General features: G+C 58.9%; 4 protein-coding genes across 4 annotated transcripts; 2 read left to right on the top strand and 2 right to left on the bottom strand.

The window, feature by feature from the left end:
* Window positions 1–134: 134 nt before the first annotated feature.
* On the bottom strand, window positions 135–1022 carry dot2 (ESCRT II complex subunit Dot2; the record flags this gene model as incomplete). The annotated part of the gene is made up of 1 exon (XM_066772749.1): window positions 135–1022. The coding sequence occupies one exon, from the start codon at window positions 1020–1022 to the stop codon at window positions 135–137; it is 888 nt and encodes a 295-aa protein (XP_066638028.1).
* Window positions 1023–1311: 289 nt separating this feature from the next.
* Window positions 1312–2776, top strand: RPL7 (60S ribosomal protein uL30; the record flags this gene model as incomplete). The annotated part of the gene is made up of 3 exons (XM_066772750.1): window positions 1312–1328; window positions 1839–1950; window positions 2150–2776. The coding sequence occupies 3 exons, from the start codon at window positions 1312–1314 to the stop codon at window positions 2774–2776; spliced, it is 756 nt and encodes a 251-aa protein (XP_066638029.1).
* A 7510-nt stretch (window positions 2777–10286) lies between these two features.
* SLS55_001255 (uncharacterized protein) lies at window positions 10287–11663 on the top strand (the record flags this gene model as incomplete). Its single annotated transcript, XM_066772751.1, has 1 exon — window positions 10287–11663. One exon carries the CDS (start codon window positions 10287–10289, stop codon window positions 11661–11663), a length of 1377 nt encoding a protein of 458 aa, XP_066638030.1.
* A 2683-nt stretch (window positions 11664–14346) lies between these two features.
* On the bottom strand, window positions 14347–16587 carry SLS55_001256 (uncharacterized protein; the record flags this gene model as incomplete). The annotated part of the gene is made up of 1 exon (XM_066772752.1): window positions 14347–16587. The coding sequence occupies one exon, from the start codon at window positions 16585–16587 to the stop codon at window positions 14347–14349; it is 2241 nt and encodes a 746-aa protein (XP_066638031.1).
* Window positions 16588–17764: the final 1177 nt, after the last annotated feature.

Consider the following 17764-nt stretch of genomic DNA (forward strand, 5'->3'; position numbering starts at 1 on the left):
TCTTTGATTTGGCATTAGGGGGTTTTATGTTGCTTTTCTAATGGCTCATGTGAGATGCAAAATGCGTCATACGCTTCATGGGTATCATCAGACACTTCGGGGTAGAGGAATCAAAAGTCGTCACAACGTAACCCTTAGTCTCCTTCGCTCGCTGCCGCGTCTGTGATGAACGTTGGAGACCAGTACTCGGTCTCTTCCGTCTGCCTGTCAACCCAAACTAACGAGTCTGCCAGGAGATCTTCGATAGCGGCCACTGCTCTTGCCCGCTCCCATCCCAGATTGATCTGCAGCATGGATACCGTGACGTAGCCCAAGACCTGTATGGCTTCCAGCACGGCTGACTGGTCTGTGTTGAGCTCCTTTGGAACGGACCGAATCATTTGCTTGTGACCGAGCTTCATGATGGTGAAGCCCGACCCGAGCGGCTCGAGAGACTTTACAGCTCGCAAGACATCGTCACTAGAATGAGCAGAGGCAAGAATGAGCATTTCGGAATCAACGAATAGTTCCATACGAGCACGCGGCGAGGAGGGGCCTGCATACTCTGACGCCTCCATGCCGCCCCCGAAGCCGCGACCCTTTTGCACGCGCTGCCTGACCTCGTTCAGCGCGATCATGCCTCCGTTCTCCGCCCGCGTCTCCCGACACACCTCGACGACCCGCACCGCCAACTCGAAGTAGAAGTCATTCACGCTGCTGCCCAGCATCTGCGCCCATACACTACCTCCGTTCTTCGCATCGTTGCCGCCGCCACTGCCTTTGCGGTTGGACGACGCCAGCGGGTCCACGCCGATGGCATTGCACATGCGGGCGAACTCGGCGCGGAAGGTAGGGTTGGAGCGGATGTCCTTGGCGTGCGTGATGCTGAACTGGTGCAGCAGCGATTGGAAGACGGACAACTGCGTCTCGAGCGAGCGCGCCTGTTGCGTGCGCAGGTTGCTGCCGTGCGAGGCGTACTGGGCCTGCGTAATGCGGTGCTGGTCGAAGGCCGAGAGACCAACGCCGCGGCGGTTGGAGGACATGGTTGGCGGGGGAGATTGGATAATAGTCGAACGGAAATTCAATGTCTCTGTCGCGACTTCGTTGGATGGTTGAACTTGAAGGTGGGTTGTAGTAGAGCTGATGGTGGTAGCGGTAGGCGGTGGGAGTGTCTTGGCATACCTATTGCGCACGGGCCTGTGCACAGACCGCCCTCAAGCGAGGCCGCACCTCCAATTTTCTTCGCGCGCCTCTTCTGAAAAAGAACCAGACGTCCACGACCCCTCCGTCCCACCACTAACATCCAGCAGCACCGCCGGAAAAGTTCTCGCAATGGCCGTTGTCAAGTCGTACGTTTCCCCTCGCCGCCAGCTCGGCTGAGCACCCGAAGACGAGAATGCAGCTGGTCGTGGTTATTTCCTCGCTGGAGAAGGCTGCCCGGTTTGGCACCGCCCAGCTCGATACAACTCTCCCTCCCGGTCCTCGGTCCTCACTTGGTCGTGTACACACTCGCGCGCGGCACTTGAGAATGCGAGGCTGGGGTTTTGGGGCTGAAGGCGACCGTCTTCTCCCTTAAATCAATTCTGCCGTACGCAGTCGATCAGAGCTGGGTAATTCCACGCTCGGACGAAGTACGCGCACAACCTCTCGAGCGCTACGCTCGGGGTCTTGTCGATTGAGATCATACAGTCCATTGCGCCTGACAGCGCTGGACCGCTCATCGATCAAAAAACTTGTTCTTTCGAGTCCAATCTTCAGTCGGGAATGCCGCACTTGCTGCAGTTCTCGTCTGGGAGCAAGCCTTGCGCTGTTCACCACACTCTACCAGACTGCTGACATTCTCTCTTGGGTGATTGTAGTACCGTTCCCACCAAGGACCAGGTCCTGGTCCCTGAGACCCTGCTCAAGAAGCGCAAGACTCAGCAGAAGGACCACGAGAACCGTGCTGCCGAGCTTCAGAAGAAGCGTGATGTAAGGACACTCCTCCATTATTGCCCGGACGTTTGGGAGAAGTAGGTTGGGGTGATGATAATACCAACCGAGATGACTAGACCCTCGGGTCAATGCTGTCTCTACGTTAACCATCTTTCGGGACTGACTACACCTACTTCTCCGGAATGTTTCGGGCATAGATTGCATCAGTTCACCAAGCTAACGGTGTTTTCCATAGGCCAACAAGAAGAAGCGCGAGGTCATCTTCAAGCGCGCCGAGTCCTACGTCAAAGAGTACCGCGACGCAGAGCGCGAGAAGGTCCGCCTTCAGCGTGTTGCCAAGCAGGACGGTTCCTTCTACGTCCCTGCTGAGCCCAAGCTCGCCTTCGTTGTCCGCATCAAGGGTATCAACAAGATTGACCCCAAGAAGCGCAAGACCCTGCAGCTCCTCCGTCTGCTCCAGATCAACAACGGCTGCTTCGTCAAGATCACCAAGGCCACCACTGAGATGCTGAGGATCGTTGAGCCCTACATCGCCTACGGTTACCCCAACCTTAAGTCCGTCCGTGAGCTCGTCTACAAGCGCGGCTACGGCAAGATCAACAAGCAGCGCATCCCGCTCACTGACAACGCCATCATCGAGGAGAACCTCGGCAAGTTCGGCATTGTCTGCATTGAGGACCTGATCCACGAGATCTACACCGTCGGCCCCAACTTCAAGCAGGCCTGCAACTTCCTCTGGCCCTTCAAGCTGTCCAACCCCACTGGTGGCTTCCACACCAGGAAGTTCAAGCACTTCATTGAGGGTGGTGACCTTGGCAACCGTGAGGACCACATCAACGCCCTCATCAGGCAGATGAACTAAGCGGGCTGTTGCTCCGCTATGTGCTGCTGGGATGGTCGCAAGTGGTTCTCAAAAAAGTTTCTTCTCAATGGATGGGTTTATGACGGGCATGGCGTCTCTGTAACGTAGGTAGCTGGCTGAAATACCATGGGAGCCGCACAGCCGCTCATCCTTCACGTTATGGCGTTTTGGCGTAACCGCGAATTGAGTGGTTCACTACTATCAATGCTCTTGCAACATCCGTCCGTGCCTATGTGTGTATGCTTGCCCGTGCCGAAGAGTAGTATCTTACAAGGACACGGACTTGGTGTCTAACGCAGCTGCGGGCAGCTCCAACAAGAAGTATTATCATTTACCACAGCTGCCGGTAGTTTCATTCGAAGGGGGTGGCACAGCCGCACTTTACAACAAAACAGACACCAGTTGTAGATTGCAATGCGATACATAAAGCCTTCCCATCTTGTAGACCTGTAAACCTGGGTTGGGGTGCGTGGCCCCCCACGGTTCTGGCGTCCAGCAGAGGCCGGCCGCATTGTTGGACTTGCGGTTGCGTTATGCCTTCTTCCTTGAACGACTTGCCTCTGAAGTCGTTGAATCTTCGTCTTTAATCTGTTCCTGCAACTTCATGTCGGCCCAGTATTATTGGGATATGCGGTGGTGTTTCGCAAAACCTTTAAGACGAAGATTAGAGGTATTGTGGTCGGGGGTAAGATACATATCACCCTCAGATAGAACAGGATTTTCCTAAACCATTCTAGAAACATCGTTGTATCATTCGGAGGATGTCCTGCGATTAGACTACTATATATCCATGGCTTCATTGCCCGGCTTAGGCTGTGTAGTAGAATCCAGACGTCTAATGGGAGGCTAGCTGTGTCTAAGTCAGAGGAATAGTCGGCACCTTGAGGAGCCATTAACGGTGCGCTGTGGGCATTCAAACGCAATGCGAGCTTGACTTAGGGTACAATATGATGCGGGCCACTAGCACCCATAGTCACCCAATGTGTCGGTGCCCAAGTTTATCTCACAGAGACACGAACTTGACGCCTAACGCGGTGAGGCTTCCCATCGCTTCGAACAATGGAATCTCGTGTCCTCCGGCATGCGGCGGGTGCAACCAGGCAAGCTCGCCTTACATTCGACATCATGCCCACCCCCTTTCCTTTCCATCATTCTTCCTTTCTTTCCCCACGCGCCGTAAACGCGTGCGTGCACAGTACGCGTCTATCTCGCGTACTGTGTGTGTATGTGCGTTCCCGTGTTTCCATGCAAGGGGAGACTTTGGGACCTAACGCTCGTGTCAACGGACCAACCAAGGGCGATCAGCTCAGGTCAGGACAGGGAAACAAAGCCGCAAGCCAAGGTACGTAATGGGACCATCTCACTTGACGGGTGGATGACTCCACACCAAATCATCACACTGCACGCCACATTTTTCTCTTTACCTTTCCAACCAGGTTCGTATACAATACATGTATACCCGCTCCGAACAGAAGCCGTGCGATCCGTTGATAGTGGCTGCTCTGCTTCTGGCCACAATCCTTCCGTGGCTCGGAATTAGAAAGCTGGATGAGGAAGAGAAGAAGCGAAGTCACGGAATGTTCCTTCCTTCGCCCCTCTCGATGAAGGGGGCCAGGCGGCCACCTCAGGTCGACCTTTTCTTTGAGAATTCCATGGCGTCAGTGGTAGAATGCCACGGGATTTGGTCCTGATGGAAACGGTCCCCTTTATTGGTTTCCCCGCGAAAAATAAAGTAGAGAACCGGACCCCCTGTACCACACATACTTTTGCCTTTTCCTTTGTGAATCCACGCGAGGAGAGGAAACAATGAAAACGGTGCGAGGGGCAGAAGAAGAGTATTGTTCCTTTTGTGTCTCACTGCTTGGCCGTTCGAGATGGTGTCACCTCGGAAACAGAGGCGATCCGTCCACGAGTGTACTGGTATATGTGCAATGGGGACAACCGAGATGTCTGTGTGGAAGTAGAAGCATGTGTCACATGATGTTTCATTGTCGAAAACAAGTAAATAAGGGAAGCCGCGTTTTTTTTTTTTTTTTAAACCGGTTGTTACCCGCCGGTTGCCACGATACAAGAGCGAGTTGACAGTTGTATAAGTATGTTTCGCAGAGATTTGTGCAAGCCTTTTAGGAAGTCTCACCGACGGCAGGATGCCGTGCTGGATTGGAGCGACAGCAGATGGTTTGACAACTCCCCTTGTTCCTGAATCCTCGGGACCTGAAAATATAAGATTGCCAGCTGCCCGTATTTTGCATGACTGCACAGCCGAGTGAGGCGGTAAACCCACACTTACGAACACGAAATATGTCCTGCTTGCACTGGCAAGTGATGACCAGTAACTTGTTATAGGAAGAAATCCACACCTGCTTCGAGGATGCTCTACGTTGAACAATGGAAGTGCTGAAACTTCCAGCGGAATGTACTTTCGGTTGGACTTTTTGGCCACGCGTGAACGCCCAGTATCATTGTTTCATCAACTGTGTTTGACATAGATCTCGATGCGCCATGGGACATCGGCGGACGTCGACGCTGGTTAATAAACTCCACGCAGGGAAGTCCAGATCCGGGTGGTAGTACGTATGTACTTTCATCTGAACGTAGCAGCTGCCCATCCTCATTACTCACATAGGCCCTGGTGTGATTCTGTGCACCTTCTCGGTAGCCAACAACGCATTCGAAGGCCGAAATGCCAAATTTCCGACATGTTTTCGGCCGTTGAGGGATGGAGGAATTTTCTGTTGGCGGACACGTGTGAGGGCTGTTTTGGTTTATTTTCTGGCTGGAATGGAAGTTTGAGGCTTTACGCTACTAGCAACGGCTACCTCTTGTCTGACGAATATTTGGGAACCGAGGCTGCTATCACTTTGAAGGTAGATTGGAGGGTTCCGTGGTTGTTGGGTGAAAAAACACGGTGATGTTTCGGGCGGCTCCGAAAGCGAAGCTCGTGTTTGGCTCTGATTGCGGCGCCTCTCGTGCAACCATGGTCACTGCATCTGGCTGACGTTTCACGAAGGCGTCGACGTTTCGCCCCGTGTTGTGTGTCTTACACGGGACTCGGAGCCGGGGGTTGCAGGGCAAGTCGGGGGCCCGGGGGCGCTGGTCTGCCGTAGTCCGTACATCAGCATGACTCTTTCGGACTCCTTGGCCCCTCGACAACGCTGATCACGACCCGTCTCCGAAAGCAATTTTTCCCTTCCTCCCTCGTGTTGCGCTGCGACCGTGGGAAGCCTCAGCTGATGGGGGAAAGAGGCAGAGCTGATGAGCTGCAGCGGCCTGAGGTCAGCCGTGGATCTGCGGCCACGAAAAGTTCTGCAACAACCACGACCTGCTGGCCAAGCCAACCACCACTACTCCGTGCCTTGGTCTTGGCCGCACGCCTCCCCCTCCCCGTCCATGAACAGCCTCCGCCCTGTACCACCACCTCGCCTTTCCCTCATTACCACACGATCCTCGGTTGGGGATCCACCTGTGCCCGCTTTCCTACTTTGCCCGCCTTGCCCGCTCCCCACTTTCCGGCGGCTAAGGGAGCCACGAGCAGGCAGTCATGATGAGTTCACCGGGATCTGGATTTGCCATCCATCATCTAGCGCCCTGGTGGTCGTCGGGCAGCAGCGACCGCCGCGGTCGCGCCTCGATCAGCTTACACAACCGGCAGCGCGATGACGATGGCAACTTTTAGCCCGTTGCTTTTTTTTTTTCCTCCTTCCCTCCTACTCGTGCTGCTCGCGCGCATTTTCTGCCTAGCTCCGAGCGATGAGTCTTCCGCTCTGACTGTAGCGGCGGCAACCGCAGGCAACAGGCCAAACCCATGGTGACGTGCAGTGGTCGGGTATGCCCGCCACCAGAAGGCAGCCAGAAATACTGCGAGTTGCTTCTTTTGGCGTGGGAAATGTCTCACATTGCGGCTGGGGCTGGGAAAGGCAGGAGGTGGGAAAGAAGCGAGAAAAATAGGTGACTGGGTGGTGGCCGGGGGGACTGGCGGACGCGGACTGGGGACTGGGGGAACGAGCTCCGCCCCGCTTTGCCGCCTCCCGCAGCGCAGTCTGAAGAGCGCCGCTGATGATGTGATGGAATGCGCTGAGATGCAGCAGAGCGCAGCTTAGCGCAGTTGCGTCCGTACGGGTGAGGGTCGTGGTGCAGAATTTAGCAACACGGCTTCGGGGCTTGGGCGAGGGCGAGGAGGCTTGGAACGTTCCGTTTTCAACTCTTCGAACGACGTCGGCCGCAAGCGAGATGCGGCATAGCGCCGCTTGCGAAATGCGTCAGACGGTATTGGCAGGAGGCGAGATGACGGTTGTGATGGCGTTTTTCCTGCTCGTGGTGTTGGAGCGCCAGACGGTTGGACCGGTCGTAAGGATATCATTCGTGGCACGCGGGGGTCAGCTGTTGCCGTGAGAATGGCTGCTTGATGCTCAATGCGGTTCCCTCCTCACCGGTGCCCGAGACGCCAGATTCGGCGGTCCGACGCTCCTCGTGACTGTGCCGGCGCGGCCTGTCGCAGAGCGGCCTGGCGACGGCGACGGCTACCTGCTGGCGTGTGCCGGGCCGCAGGAGTGTGTGAGAGGAGGCTGAGGCTTCGTCCACTGTGACGCTTAGGCTCGGCAGCCCGCGGCTGCTTTCGCACGGCTCGCATCACGTCCATCTCACATATGCAAGGCATGATGATGGCTGCCGGCATGCCATGAGGGTGACGATGCTGACATTGATCTTCGAGAAGGCTTCCACCCGCAGGGCACCGGGCAGCGGGAGTGCTGGGGGCTGGCGCACGCCGACGAGCCCGTGAGCCATCACCACAGGGTCCACGCGCTAGACGCGATGACTCCCGTTATTACTGTTCATCTAACCATCCAATCTGTTCGAGAATGCCGCGCGGTAGCGACCGCTCCGAACGAGCACGGATTGTGCACGTTAGGCCGTCTCTCCCGCCATCCCCGGTTGACCGATCTTCTAAAAACAGCGGAGGTCAGGCGCAGGCACCGCGAGCCCGGGAGAGCGGTCGGCGGTCGCGGCCTTTCCAGAAGTCGTATTTGGCCGACCGAGAGAGAAAAATGGGGTTGGCTGCTGGCGAAAGCCAAGCGGCCCGCTGGCCGGAGGCATGCTCGTGCTCGCTGCTGCTGGTCGGCCGACCTGCAGCTCGATTCGAGGCGGGTGGACAGATGGGAGATGACCAGACACGGCCGCCAGCGCCAATGGGCGGCCGGCTTGCCGGGAATGCGACGCTGACTACGCAATTATTCCAGCCCGTGGCCGGACCCTGTTGCCGCTGTCGCCGCCGCGAAGACGTCAGGTCGAAGATCCTGCCCGAACGGGCGTTCATGCGTGCCTTTGATGGCAGCCTCCGGCCTGTTCCTCTGCTGTGTGGGCGAGACCGCGCTGCTCAGATCACCATACCGCTGTTCCCGCCGACAGGGCGCGCTCCTGCTCCGCGGTTGGCGGTGCAATTTGCAGCAATTTGCAGCCGGTCTGCTGGATGCCGCAGCCCGGCAGACATGTGCGCGCCGGCTGCGCGGTGCTCGCGGGGTGGTGAGGGTGCTGTGTCTGGAGTTATGAAGGGCCTCACACCTTGTGGCCTCGAGGCTCAGGCCAGGGCCGCCTCCACAGGCGCTCGGGCCTGCCTCGTGCGTGGATCGCGGAATAAAAATCAATACCTCCCAACGAATCTTTGCGAGCCGCGGGCGCGCACCGGGCGAATGAAACATCGGTGGAGGCGCTCAGGGCCAGACTGCCCGACCCAGCGTGGCTTGGCCGCAAAACAGGTGGTGCAGCGAGATATGACGCCGGCGGAAGCGACCGGGCGCCGCGGGTCGAGTCGACGTGATTCGCAGCCGTTGCAGTTGCCACCTGGAGCAGCCCGGCTGATGACGCTGGCTGCGGTTTTCTCTGTGATCGCCGGCTGCGTGTGGTGCCTCTGCATCGCCGTCGCGTCTGACTACGGAACAAGCCTTACCTTCGGCGCTGCGGCCGCGGCGGTGGTCACGCTCGAGGCGCAGGCCACCCTACCGTTCCCATGCAGCCACCGGGCAGCGACTGACTCTTGCGACGGTGCTCCTTGCCGCGGCGCGTGTGATTGCGGACGTTGTGGGCGAGACCCTGGAGCTGGAGCTGGCGCAAAATTGCAAGGACGCCCAGCAGATTCTACGCGCCGGGCTGCTAGGGGCGCGGAGGCGCTGAATAATGAAGGGCGCGGAGGCCCGTAATAATGCAGGTGCACAAGGGCCGGTATTGTAGAAATGAACGACGGGGACCGGGCGTGAGAGGCGGGCACGAAGCCGACGTGGCAGAAACCAGCGGCGGCGCCTGCAGCTGGGCCGCGACGCGTCTGGTTGGTTGGAGGATTTCGCTCGTAAGGGGTGGAGCAGCACGCTGGGAGTGCCGCGGTGACGGACCCAAAGAAGGACGCCAAAGCCACGGGCTAGCGTGCGCTCCCTGGACGGGCGTGCCCTGACAATACTGTCACCTCTCCGCCCATTTCTCTTCGTCGTCCATCTTCCCTTTTCGCCTCCCCATCCCACTCCGCGCCCCGGCGAAGCGCTCCCTCTCTTCAACCCTTCGCTCGCCCCCGTCTGCCGAAGCATTTGCGTCTGGTCAGCCGCTGCCGCACTGAGCCCGCCACCTGCGCAGCGCCCGAAAACACGCCTGTCGAGACGTCCTGCTCCGTGCATCGCGGCCGCCCTCGAGCCAAACCGCCCGTCGCCGACGTCCCGCCTCCTGCCTTGCGTCTGGGCCGCCGTAAGGAAACCGCGACGCAACACACGCCTACGCCTGCACCCGCTGTCTGCTGTCGTGTCCGCGTCGACGCCGTCCACCTCAGGATTGCTCACCACCGGCCCGCCCGCTTGCCGCCATTTTAGGAGCTTGCTATCCGCATTGCAAACCGCTGCTTTATTCCCTTGCGTTTCCTCTTCGCATCTCGCCCTTATTGCTCTGAGCGTTCCGCGGTCCACATCGTCGCTCGTAGCCCAGCAGGCCACGACTGACCGCTCGATCAACCACCTCACCGCGACGAGCTATTCACTTAGATTCGTCCCGGCCGACGGATTCGCCTCCTTCGCGGCGCCGAACCTCCTTCAAACCCTTCCGCCGACTCACCGTCGCTGCCTAGACGCGTCCGCAGCTTGTCCTTCCAGCTCGCGCCGTCACCCTTCTCCTCCAACCACGCCAGACTTCTCGCTCGGCCGCGTCACGTCCACCCACCGCCACTGACAAGGTCATCGGTGTTGCGCGTCATCCAAGCAAAGCCACAGCGTTTAGTCCGCCAGCAACCTTTTCCAACCGGCCAGCTCAGCGACAACTCACCGCGCATGAGAGCCAGCTACTAGATCCTCTGGTCAGGTTCGCTTTCAGAGCATTTGCTCGAATCCCCTTCGGTCGGAAGTAAAAGAGGCGGTCAGTTTCCCCCACCCGCGCATTGATCGACGCGCCACTGACACTTTCGAGCAGGGCGAATTCGCACCGACTCTTTTATTTCTTTGCGACTGCGAAGTCCAGCATGCCTTCTTTCTACCGCCCGCCGATGCCTCGGCAGCTACCTCTCTCGCCGCCTGAGTTCATCCCTAGCTACAACAGCAACGGCTGTGGAGGTATGCACTACCAGCAGAACCCCTACGCTGCCCAGCACGGCGTCGCAGGCCACGAGGAACCTCGCTACGACTTCACAGAGCGCTACGGCCACAACTCCGGCATGGCTCCCCCGTCAATCATGTACCCCCAGCATGGCGCCTACCAGAACACCAATCCGTCCGGCCTCCAGCCTCCTCACTATTACGATTCCGTCGGCGCCTCCATCCTTCCTCTTCCGATGCCCGAGATGGAGATGCACCGTCAGATCCAGCACGAGCAGCAGCGCGTTGATTCGCACATGAAGGAAGAGAAGCCCGTTGGCGGCGTCTCGGCCAAGCTCGACTACGACATGGAGACGATGACGGATTTCGTGTCTGAAATGGCACAGGGAATGTATGCTCTCTTTTCGTCCCCGATCTGCCTAGCAGATATTGACCTCTTGCGAAGCATTCAACCAGGTCGTCCGTCTACTCCGTCGTTCCGGAAGTGGGTCCACCAAGTCCTCTGCGCGACGCGCCTTCCTTCCGCGACGATTCTGCTCAGCATGAACTACCTGTCGATCCGCATGGACATGCTCTCGACGGGCACGCCCTTCAAGAGCAGCGATTCGCAGGTCTACAGGTTCCTGACCACTGCCCTGATGCTGGGAAGCAAGTTCCTCGACGACAACACGTTCATCAACCGATCGTGGTCCGAGGTCAGTGGCATCAGCGTCACGGAATTGAACCAGCTCGAGAGGGACTGGCTTGTTGCCCTTGGCTACAACCTCCACCGCGAGCCGACCGAGTCGCGCGGGTTCAACTCCTGGCTCGACCACTGGAAGGAGTACGAGGCCCGTGTTGCCGCTCGCGCCGCTAACACGACCAAGTTGGCTCCCATTAACACCAGGGTTCAGGGCAACCTCAACCGCTTGCGCTCGATGCCCAAGCTGCCTTCACCGGTGTCCAACCAGTGCACGTACGCCAAGTCACTGTCCTCGTGCGACTCTTTCTCCCAGCAGGGCACGCCTGGCTACACTCAGTTCGACCCTTGGCACGTCTCGCGTTCCGCGAACGAGCGTTCCCCTCCGCACACTCCGGAGTACTATGGCGGCCCCGGCACCTGGGCGCCCCCGGATGGCTACGCCCGTCGTAGCGTGTTTGGGTTCCCTCCCTTCCACCAGCTGCCCAGTCCTCAGGAGCAGGCGCCCATGTTCCCTCACGCGTACGCCCACTACGGACAGCACATGTGGGGTGGCCACGGCGCCGGCTGCAGCTGCCTCTACTGCGCACGCCAGCACCCTTCGTACTTCATGGCGCCCGGATTCGGTCCTCAGTCGGTCACGGCGTAAATGCAGCCACGATCTGCACCATCGGCCGATCCGTGGACACCGTTTGTCTGGCGGCTGGAATTTGACCAGCGGCCATGACACATTATCTTGTTTCTTCACTGGCTTGCACCGATTTGGCACGGAAAAGTTTCTCGGGGATCGACACACAAAAGCACTTGCGCATTTCCTGATTCCCCCTTCTTAGTCTTTTCTTACTGTTCATATTGGGGATACCCTGCGCGCGTTTCCCCTACGAAGACACGCTCCAGCGGACGCGGATCTACACTTCGGATTTCCTGTTGCAGTTCCGGCACGCGTTCCCCCCCATTGGTTTTTCACGAAAGCACGCATCCGTCCCGAAATCGCGCCTGGCTTCTGGCTTGTATAGATTTCCTTGACGAGGTTCTCATTTTCTTGCGGGCTGCATCCTTTGCAGCATTTTTTCATTCTCGTTGAATTCTCTTCAGCGACTAGACTACGGACTTGGCTGGTGGAGGCATTACCGGAAGGGTGTTGGCTGGGATCTTTGCTTGTTTTTTTCTGCTTTCGGGGTCTTCTCGGCATCATTCTTGCGCCCTTAAAAATCTGCTGTTCGCGCCGCGCCTCGCAGCCGGTCTGGGCTTTGGCTCAGGCGCGCCTAGCGCTCTTCTTCTCCATCGCGGACGGTCGCCGGCCCCGCGACACCTAGTGGGACCGCCTCCATTCCTTCGACCCTGGGCGATCCCCCGGTCACTCGCCTTTACACCTTCTACACGTTTACGACTTTACTTTGATCGATTCTACCGCGGACCTCGAGTTTTTTGCATGGCTGGGAGGTTCGATTCGTTCTGCTTTGATTGTAATTAATGGCATTGATGGTTGCCGGAGGAGGGCTTTCATCCTACAGACTACTGCACGCTGCAAATACCCAAACCACAGAGCCCACTTGTTTTTCGGCTTCTTTCTTATTTCTTTGGCTTGGAATTAATTCAGGAACATATCAAGACGGTGACGGCATTACAGCGAATGCTTGGGGCATGGATTGGGTTCTTTTTCACTGACTTGACCGAAAGTAAAAAAAGGAAAAAATCACAAAAAAGTCATAGCGAAAGACAGACTGCTTCACTACACAAGCACTTGAGAATACAAAACAACACATTGAGCCTTCTGCCGGGCAGCCGGCAGGAGGCGCACCACAAACCACGACTGCTTTGATTGTTACATGTGATGTGTCTGCCATGTCCGCGTTACGGACCCTCGTTGCTGGCGGGAACTTGCCGTCGCAGCCCGTGATGCAGACGACGTCAAAGGGATGATGGTGTTTCATCGACATTGAGCGCTTCATCTCCGAACCAAGGCAGCGTTGGTCGACAGAATCATCGAAGGGAGATTGGAACTTTCTCGACCACCGGTAGAACCGAGGGGTGATCGTCCGTGTCTCAGCCCGACGGACGTCGATCGGGCTGATGAATCCTGCTTCTTCTCGCGTGCGTGTGTGGGATGTGCGAGTCGGCCGGCCAAGCTGCGCACGTGTGTGTAATTTTGATGTGTGTGTGAGAGAGAGCGAGAGGTTGCATGGATTGTGTGCTAAGCCCCGTTCGAGCCACCATCCTTGCCGGTGTTCTTTTTATTGCTATCAATTCTTGTACGGACGGTCATCCATCCGTGCCGTGCCGTGCTGTGCCTTGCACTGCTGCCACTGCCACTGCCACTGCCATGCCATGCCATGCAAACTTTGGGGAGTCGTCGTCCGAACTGCGCCTCGCCCGGCCGCCCTATTACTTCGTACTCGCCGTCCCTTGTTCAGTCAGGCCGCCGCCCGCAGCCCGCCGCCGCTGCCCGAATATCTCCCACCACTCTCCGCTAGGTACCCGTAGACCAGTCGGCGCTCCGCCCGGGCCGCGTCTCTCCTTCTTACAGGTGCCGTCGCGCGTGGTCATGCACGGCATGCCAGTAATGGTACTGCACTTTTGGTTGACGCGAAGCGGCCGGCGCAAGCCGGTTCGCATCCTTACTTCTTCCAATGGCGAAAATAGCTCGGCTGCATGGTGATGTGTGATGCGGCGCGCCCCATTCGTTCGCGGCACACGAGGGGAAGTTCGCCGTTTTGCGGAGCGGTTTCGCCCGCTCTTCTCTGCTGCAGGAGTGGTAGTGTCCCGTTGTTGTTTGGGGTTCGGGCAGAAATGCGGCGGGTGTGGCTTTTGCCCTTTTTTTCTTCCCCTTTGCTTCCTCCCCCCAGGCCAAGAAGGGGCGGTTGCGTTCGTCTGGATGGTGGGGGTGGGGGTGGGGGTGGAAGTCGGCCTGTTGCTGCTCTTTTTGGTGAGCTGCGTCTGAATGGAGGGAGTGATCGACGCTACATACAACACTTCTGGCCGATGACCACCACGCATGGCGGTTTGTATGATGCCAAGATGTCGTGTCGAGCGCTGTCTTTGACGACATGCCAGCACTATTTACGTTTGTAGGAGATGGGGGAAAACTAGGTTCCGATTGGATTGATGCCTCTAGCAGTAGTCGAGCTGCTTGTTCCCCAGTCTCAACCAGGAAAGGAAGGTATGAACGGACACCGGTGGGTACGTACTCTCTTTCCCCGCACGCATCAACCACTCACTCCACACGCTCCTACTCTCCACTCCTCTTTCATTGCTCTCATGTCTTTGCCAACAAGAAGATCTACAGGCGAACGACGACGCCGCACGTGGAGCCGGCCGTTTCCCACAACTCATCATGACGTTTCCCTCGTTCTCCCCCCATCCTGATCAGCTCCGCCGGGACCTTGATCCAAAATCTCCTTCAACGTCGTGACCACACCACCTCCTCCTCCCGCCGCCCCTTCGCCTCCTCGTCCGCTCCCACTCCTCCCCTCCGCATCACCGCCGCTCGTCCCGCCACCAACCATCACTCGACCAACACCACCCATACCAGCAGCCTCGTCTCCAGCGCCGCCGCCGCTCCTACCCCTCCCAACACCAACGCCGCTCTCAGCCTCGCCGCCACCGCCGCCGTTGCCGTTACCGTTGCCGCTCGCCAGCCCCCCGGCACCACCAAACTCGTCGTCCGCCCGCACCGGATGCAGCGCCAACCCGCCCCTCCCCCTCATCGCGTCCCGCAGGTCCGCCGTCATCGTCGACGACGAGCCGCCGCCGCGCACCCAGGAGGGGAGGCGGTGCATGTTGGCGATGCCGCCGCCACCGCCGCCGCCGCCATCGACTGTCGTCGTCGTCGTGGCTGTTGTCGTGGCGGACCCAGCGGCGGCGGCAGTCGGGGTGAGGAGGTTGCCGATGCTGCGGCTGGGGCGGAGGAAGTCGGGGATGTGGGATTGAGGCGGTGGGGTGTGGACGGTTGCGCTGCGGGCCAGGAAGGTGGAGGAGGCGGTTGGCTGGAGTGGCAACGAGGATGATGACGGTGGTGGTGGCGCTGCGTTGTCGTGGGCGCGGACGCCGGCGCGGAGGGCTGGAGGGGTCGACGAGGAGAAGGAGAAGGAGGACGAGGGCGAAGGGGTGCGGGAGGGGAGGGAGAGAGAGGCGGCCGAGGCCGCCATGGGGGGTTGGACCGCGGACGTTCCCGGACCACCCTTGCTGCCTGTCGTCGCTGTGCTCTTCGTTCTCGGGAGAGACTTGGCGATGTTCAACGGTAGCGGTGGCGGCGGCGGCGTCGCCGGCCGCGCGGCGTTGAAGGCTTGCCTGTCGTCGCGGACGTCGGTGGCGTAGAGGTTGTGCAGGTCGACGATGTCGCCGACGCGGGCCAGGCGGGCGCGCTCGGCTGGGTTAGTGCCCTGCGAGGCGGCGCGTTCCGAGGGGAGGGAGAGCTTGTACGGGTTGTTCACCGTGACGGGCGGCATGTCGACGGCGATGCCATGGAAGCTGCTGGAGGAGGTGGTGGATGACGAGTTGCGGTGGGAAGAGCGCGAGCGCGGAAGGCGGTGGCCGCCGCCGAAAAGAATGGATGCTCTGGAGGGGGCGGCGGAGCTGTTGGTTGCCATGAGGGGCGTGGTGCCATTGGTGCCGTAATCTTGGGTGTTGGCCGTGCTGGGTTTGGCAGTGTTGGGACGAAGTGCGTGCCCCTCTGGCTTTTCTGGGGGTTTGAGGGAGGTCAAGGGGAGGTCGGAACCGCGCCGGTCAAAGCGACTGAAAGGGCGGCCAAGCAGCTCCCACCATCCGATGAAGATGCTTGATTTGGCTAGGAGGAGGAAGTTTTGGGTACCGATGAGCTGGAAGAGGTAGGTCAGTTGTGAAGTACAGGGATAGAGGGCTATAATGGTACTCACCGAACCCAGGAGCAGCGATCCCAATACCAGGTCCTGCGAGATGGCCAGCTTTTCCGCATATTGCATACAGGCGGCCCTGTCCCCACCCGTCAACACCAAACAAGCGCTCCACGTCTTCGCTTCCGGCTCGTTGGCCTTGGCCGCCACTTCGCCGAACCGCGTGTCCTGCGCCACGAAAACGATGATGTAGAACAGCGACTCGACCGCCATCACCACAGTCAATGCTATCTGGCGCCACTGCAGCAGCATGATCCGCCTGACCTGCCGCCACGTCTTCCGCGACCGCTCCGCCGACAGCCCCGATCCCTCGCTTGCGAGGCTCGAATGCCCGGGACCACTACCACTACTTGCCGGCACCATCGACGCACGTTCACTACCGCCTCCCCTCTTTCCCCGAACCAAAACTCGCAGGAACACCCACAGGCAGTACCCGGTCGTGACCCCTTGCACCAGCAACGCGGCGCCCGCGAAGCCGACCTCCCACGCCCAGAAGGTGACGATGGCTTTGTTGTGGTTTGGCAAGCAGACAAGGCCTGTGCGGTACGAGACGCCAGTCACGGTCATGCTGACGGCGGTGAAGGCGACGGGGACGACGATGCCGGCGAGGATGGAGAGGATCATGAACGGGCGGCCCGGGTCGATGTCCCAGCAGACGCGCAGGTGGAGCCAGAGGGCTCGGAAAAGGACTGATACGGACATCTTTTCGTCAGTACAGTGGCCTGGAGACGAGTGTGGGTAGAAGATGGTGTTGGATGGGGACACGGTTGCGAACTGATGATGAGAAGGTAGGATCTGTTCTTCCGTTTTACTACTCACTCCACAGCGCGGACCCCATGGCCCCGAGCAGCAGAAGCGCGCCGGTCCACGCGCACGACGCGTCCGAGCCCTGGCCGTTGGGCGTGATCCGGTCGTGGCACATGGCCGGGTCGGTGCCGAGCGGGACGACGAAGGGGACGGAGAAGAAGGTGATGGCGAGCGTGACGCCGACGGTCAGGTAGTGCCGGCTGCTGCGGCTCGGCGGCAGCACGAGGAAGGAGACGAGGAGCAGCCCGCACAGCGCGACGGAGCTGATGCCGACGTAGTTGGCCACCTTCAGCCGGCGCACGTAGGCCGCCGGGTACACCCAGTCTTGCACCGGGCACGGCAGGCAGCACTTTTGGCCCGGGGTCGCGCTCGGATTGATGCCGCAGAAGCGGCCTTGGATGTCTGTGGTCGGGGTTGAAGAGGTTTGGTTAGCTTTTGATCTCCTTGTCGTCCCTCGAGGATTGGTGGTGAGTGGCGACGACGAATGAAGGAGATGGGCTCCACCTACATCCTCCTCCCCGCTGGAAGTCCGCATCCGATATGAACGGTGGCGGGCATGTCGTTTCGTTGACAGAAGCCATGCTGGGCCAGGAAGACGCAGCCGTAGTCTTCCGGTGCTTTGTCTGGAGGGTGCGGCGTTACTTTTGCTCCTTCAGCTGGAGCTGCAACTGCGAATAGCTGTTCGTCCTCGCCTCCGCGCTCTCTCTCTTTCTCCTCTACCGCGAAAGGGCTTCAAACGTCCAACTATTGCATCTGATGGAAGAAGGAGAAGGAGAGATGGTTAGTTGGCCGTTGGACATAAGGGGGACCTTTGTGCGTGTCGTCGTCATACCTTTGTCGACCGAAAGCAGCCGCCGCCCTTTTTCCTTTCTTACTTTTCTAATTTTCTCTCTCCTTTATCTGCAAGGGTGCTGTTTACCGCCGTGTTGTCCGCCAAGTCCCACGAATGCCCAGCTGCCATGCATTTTTTCAGCACACGGACAAGTTTAATCTGTGAGGGTTTCGCTAGATATGCAATGCATGACCGGAGCTGGGGCTAGTCGGATGAAGTTGGAATCCCTGATGGTGGTGG

Source organism: Diplodia seriata, assembly GCF_021436955.1.
Source record: "Diplodia seriata strain FDS-637 chromosome Unknown scaffold_1, whole genome shotgun sequence".
Taxonomy (NCBI): domain Eukaryota; kingdom Fungi; phylum Ascomycota; class Dothideomycetes; order Botryosphaeriales; family Botryosphaeriaceae; genus Diplodia; species Diplodia seriata.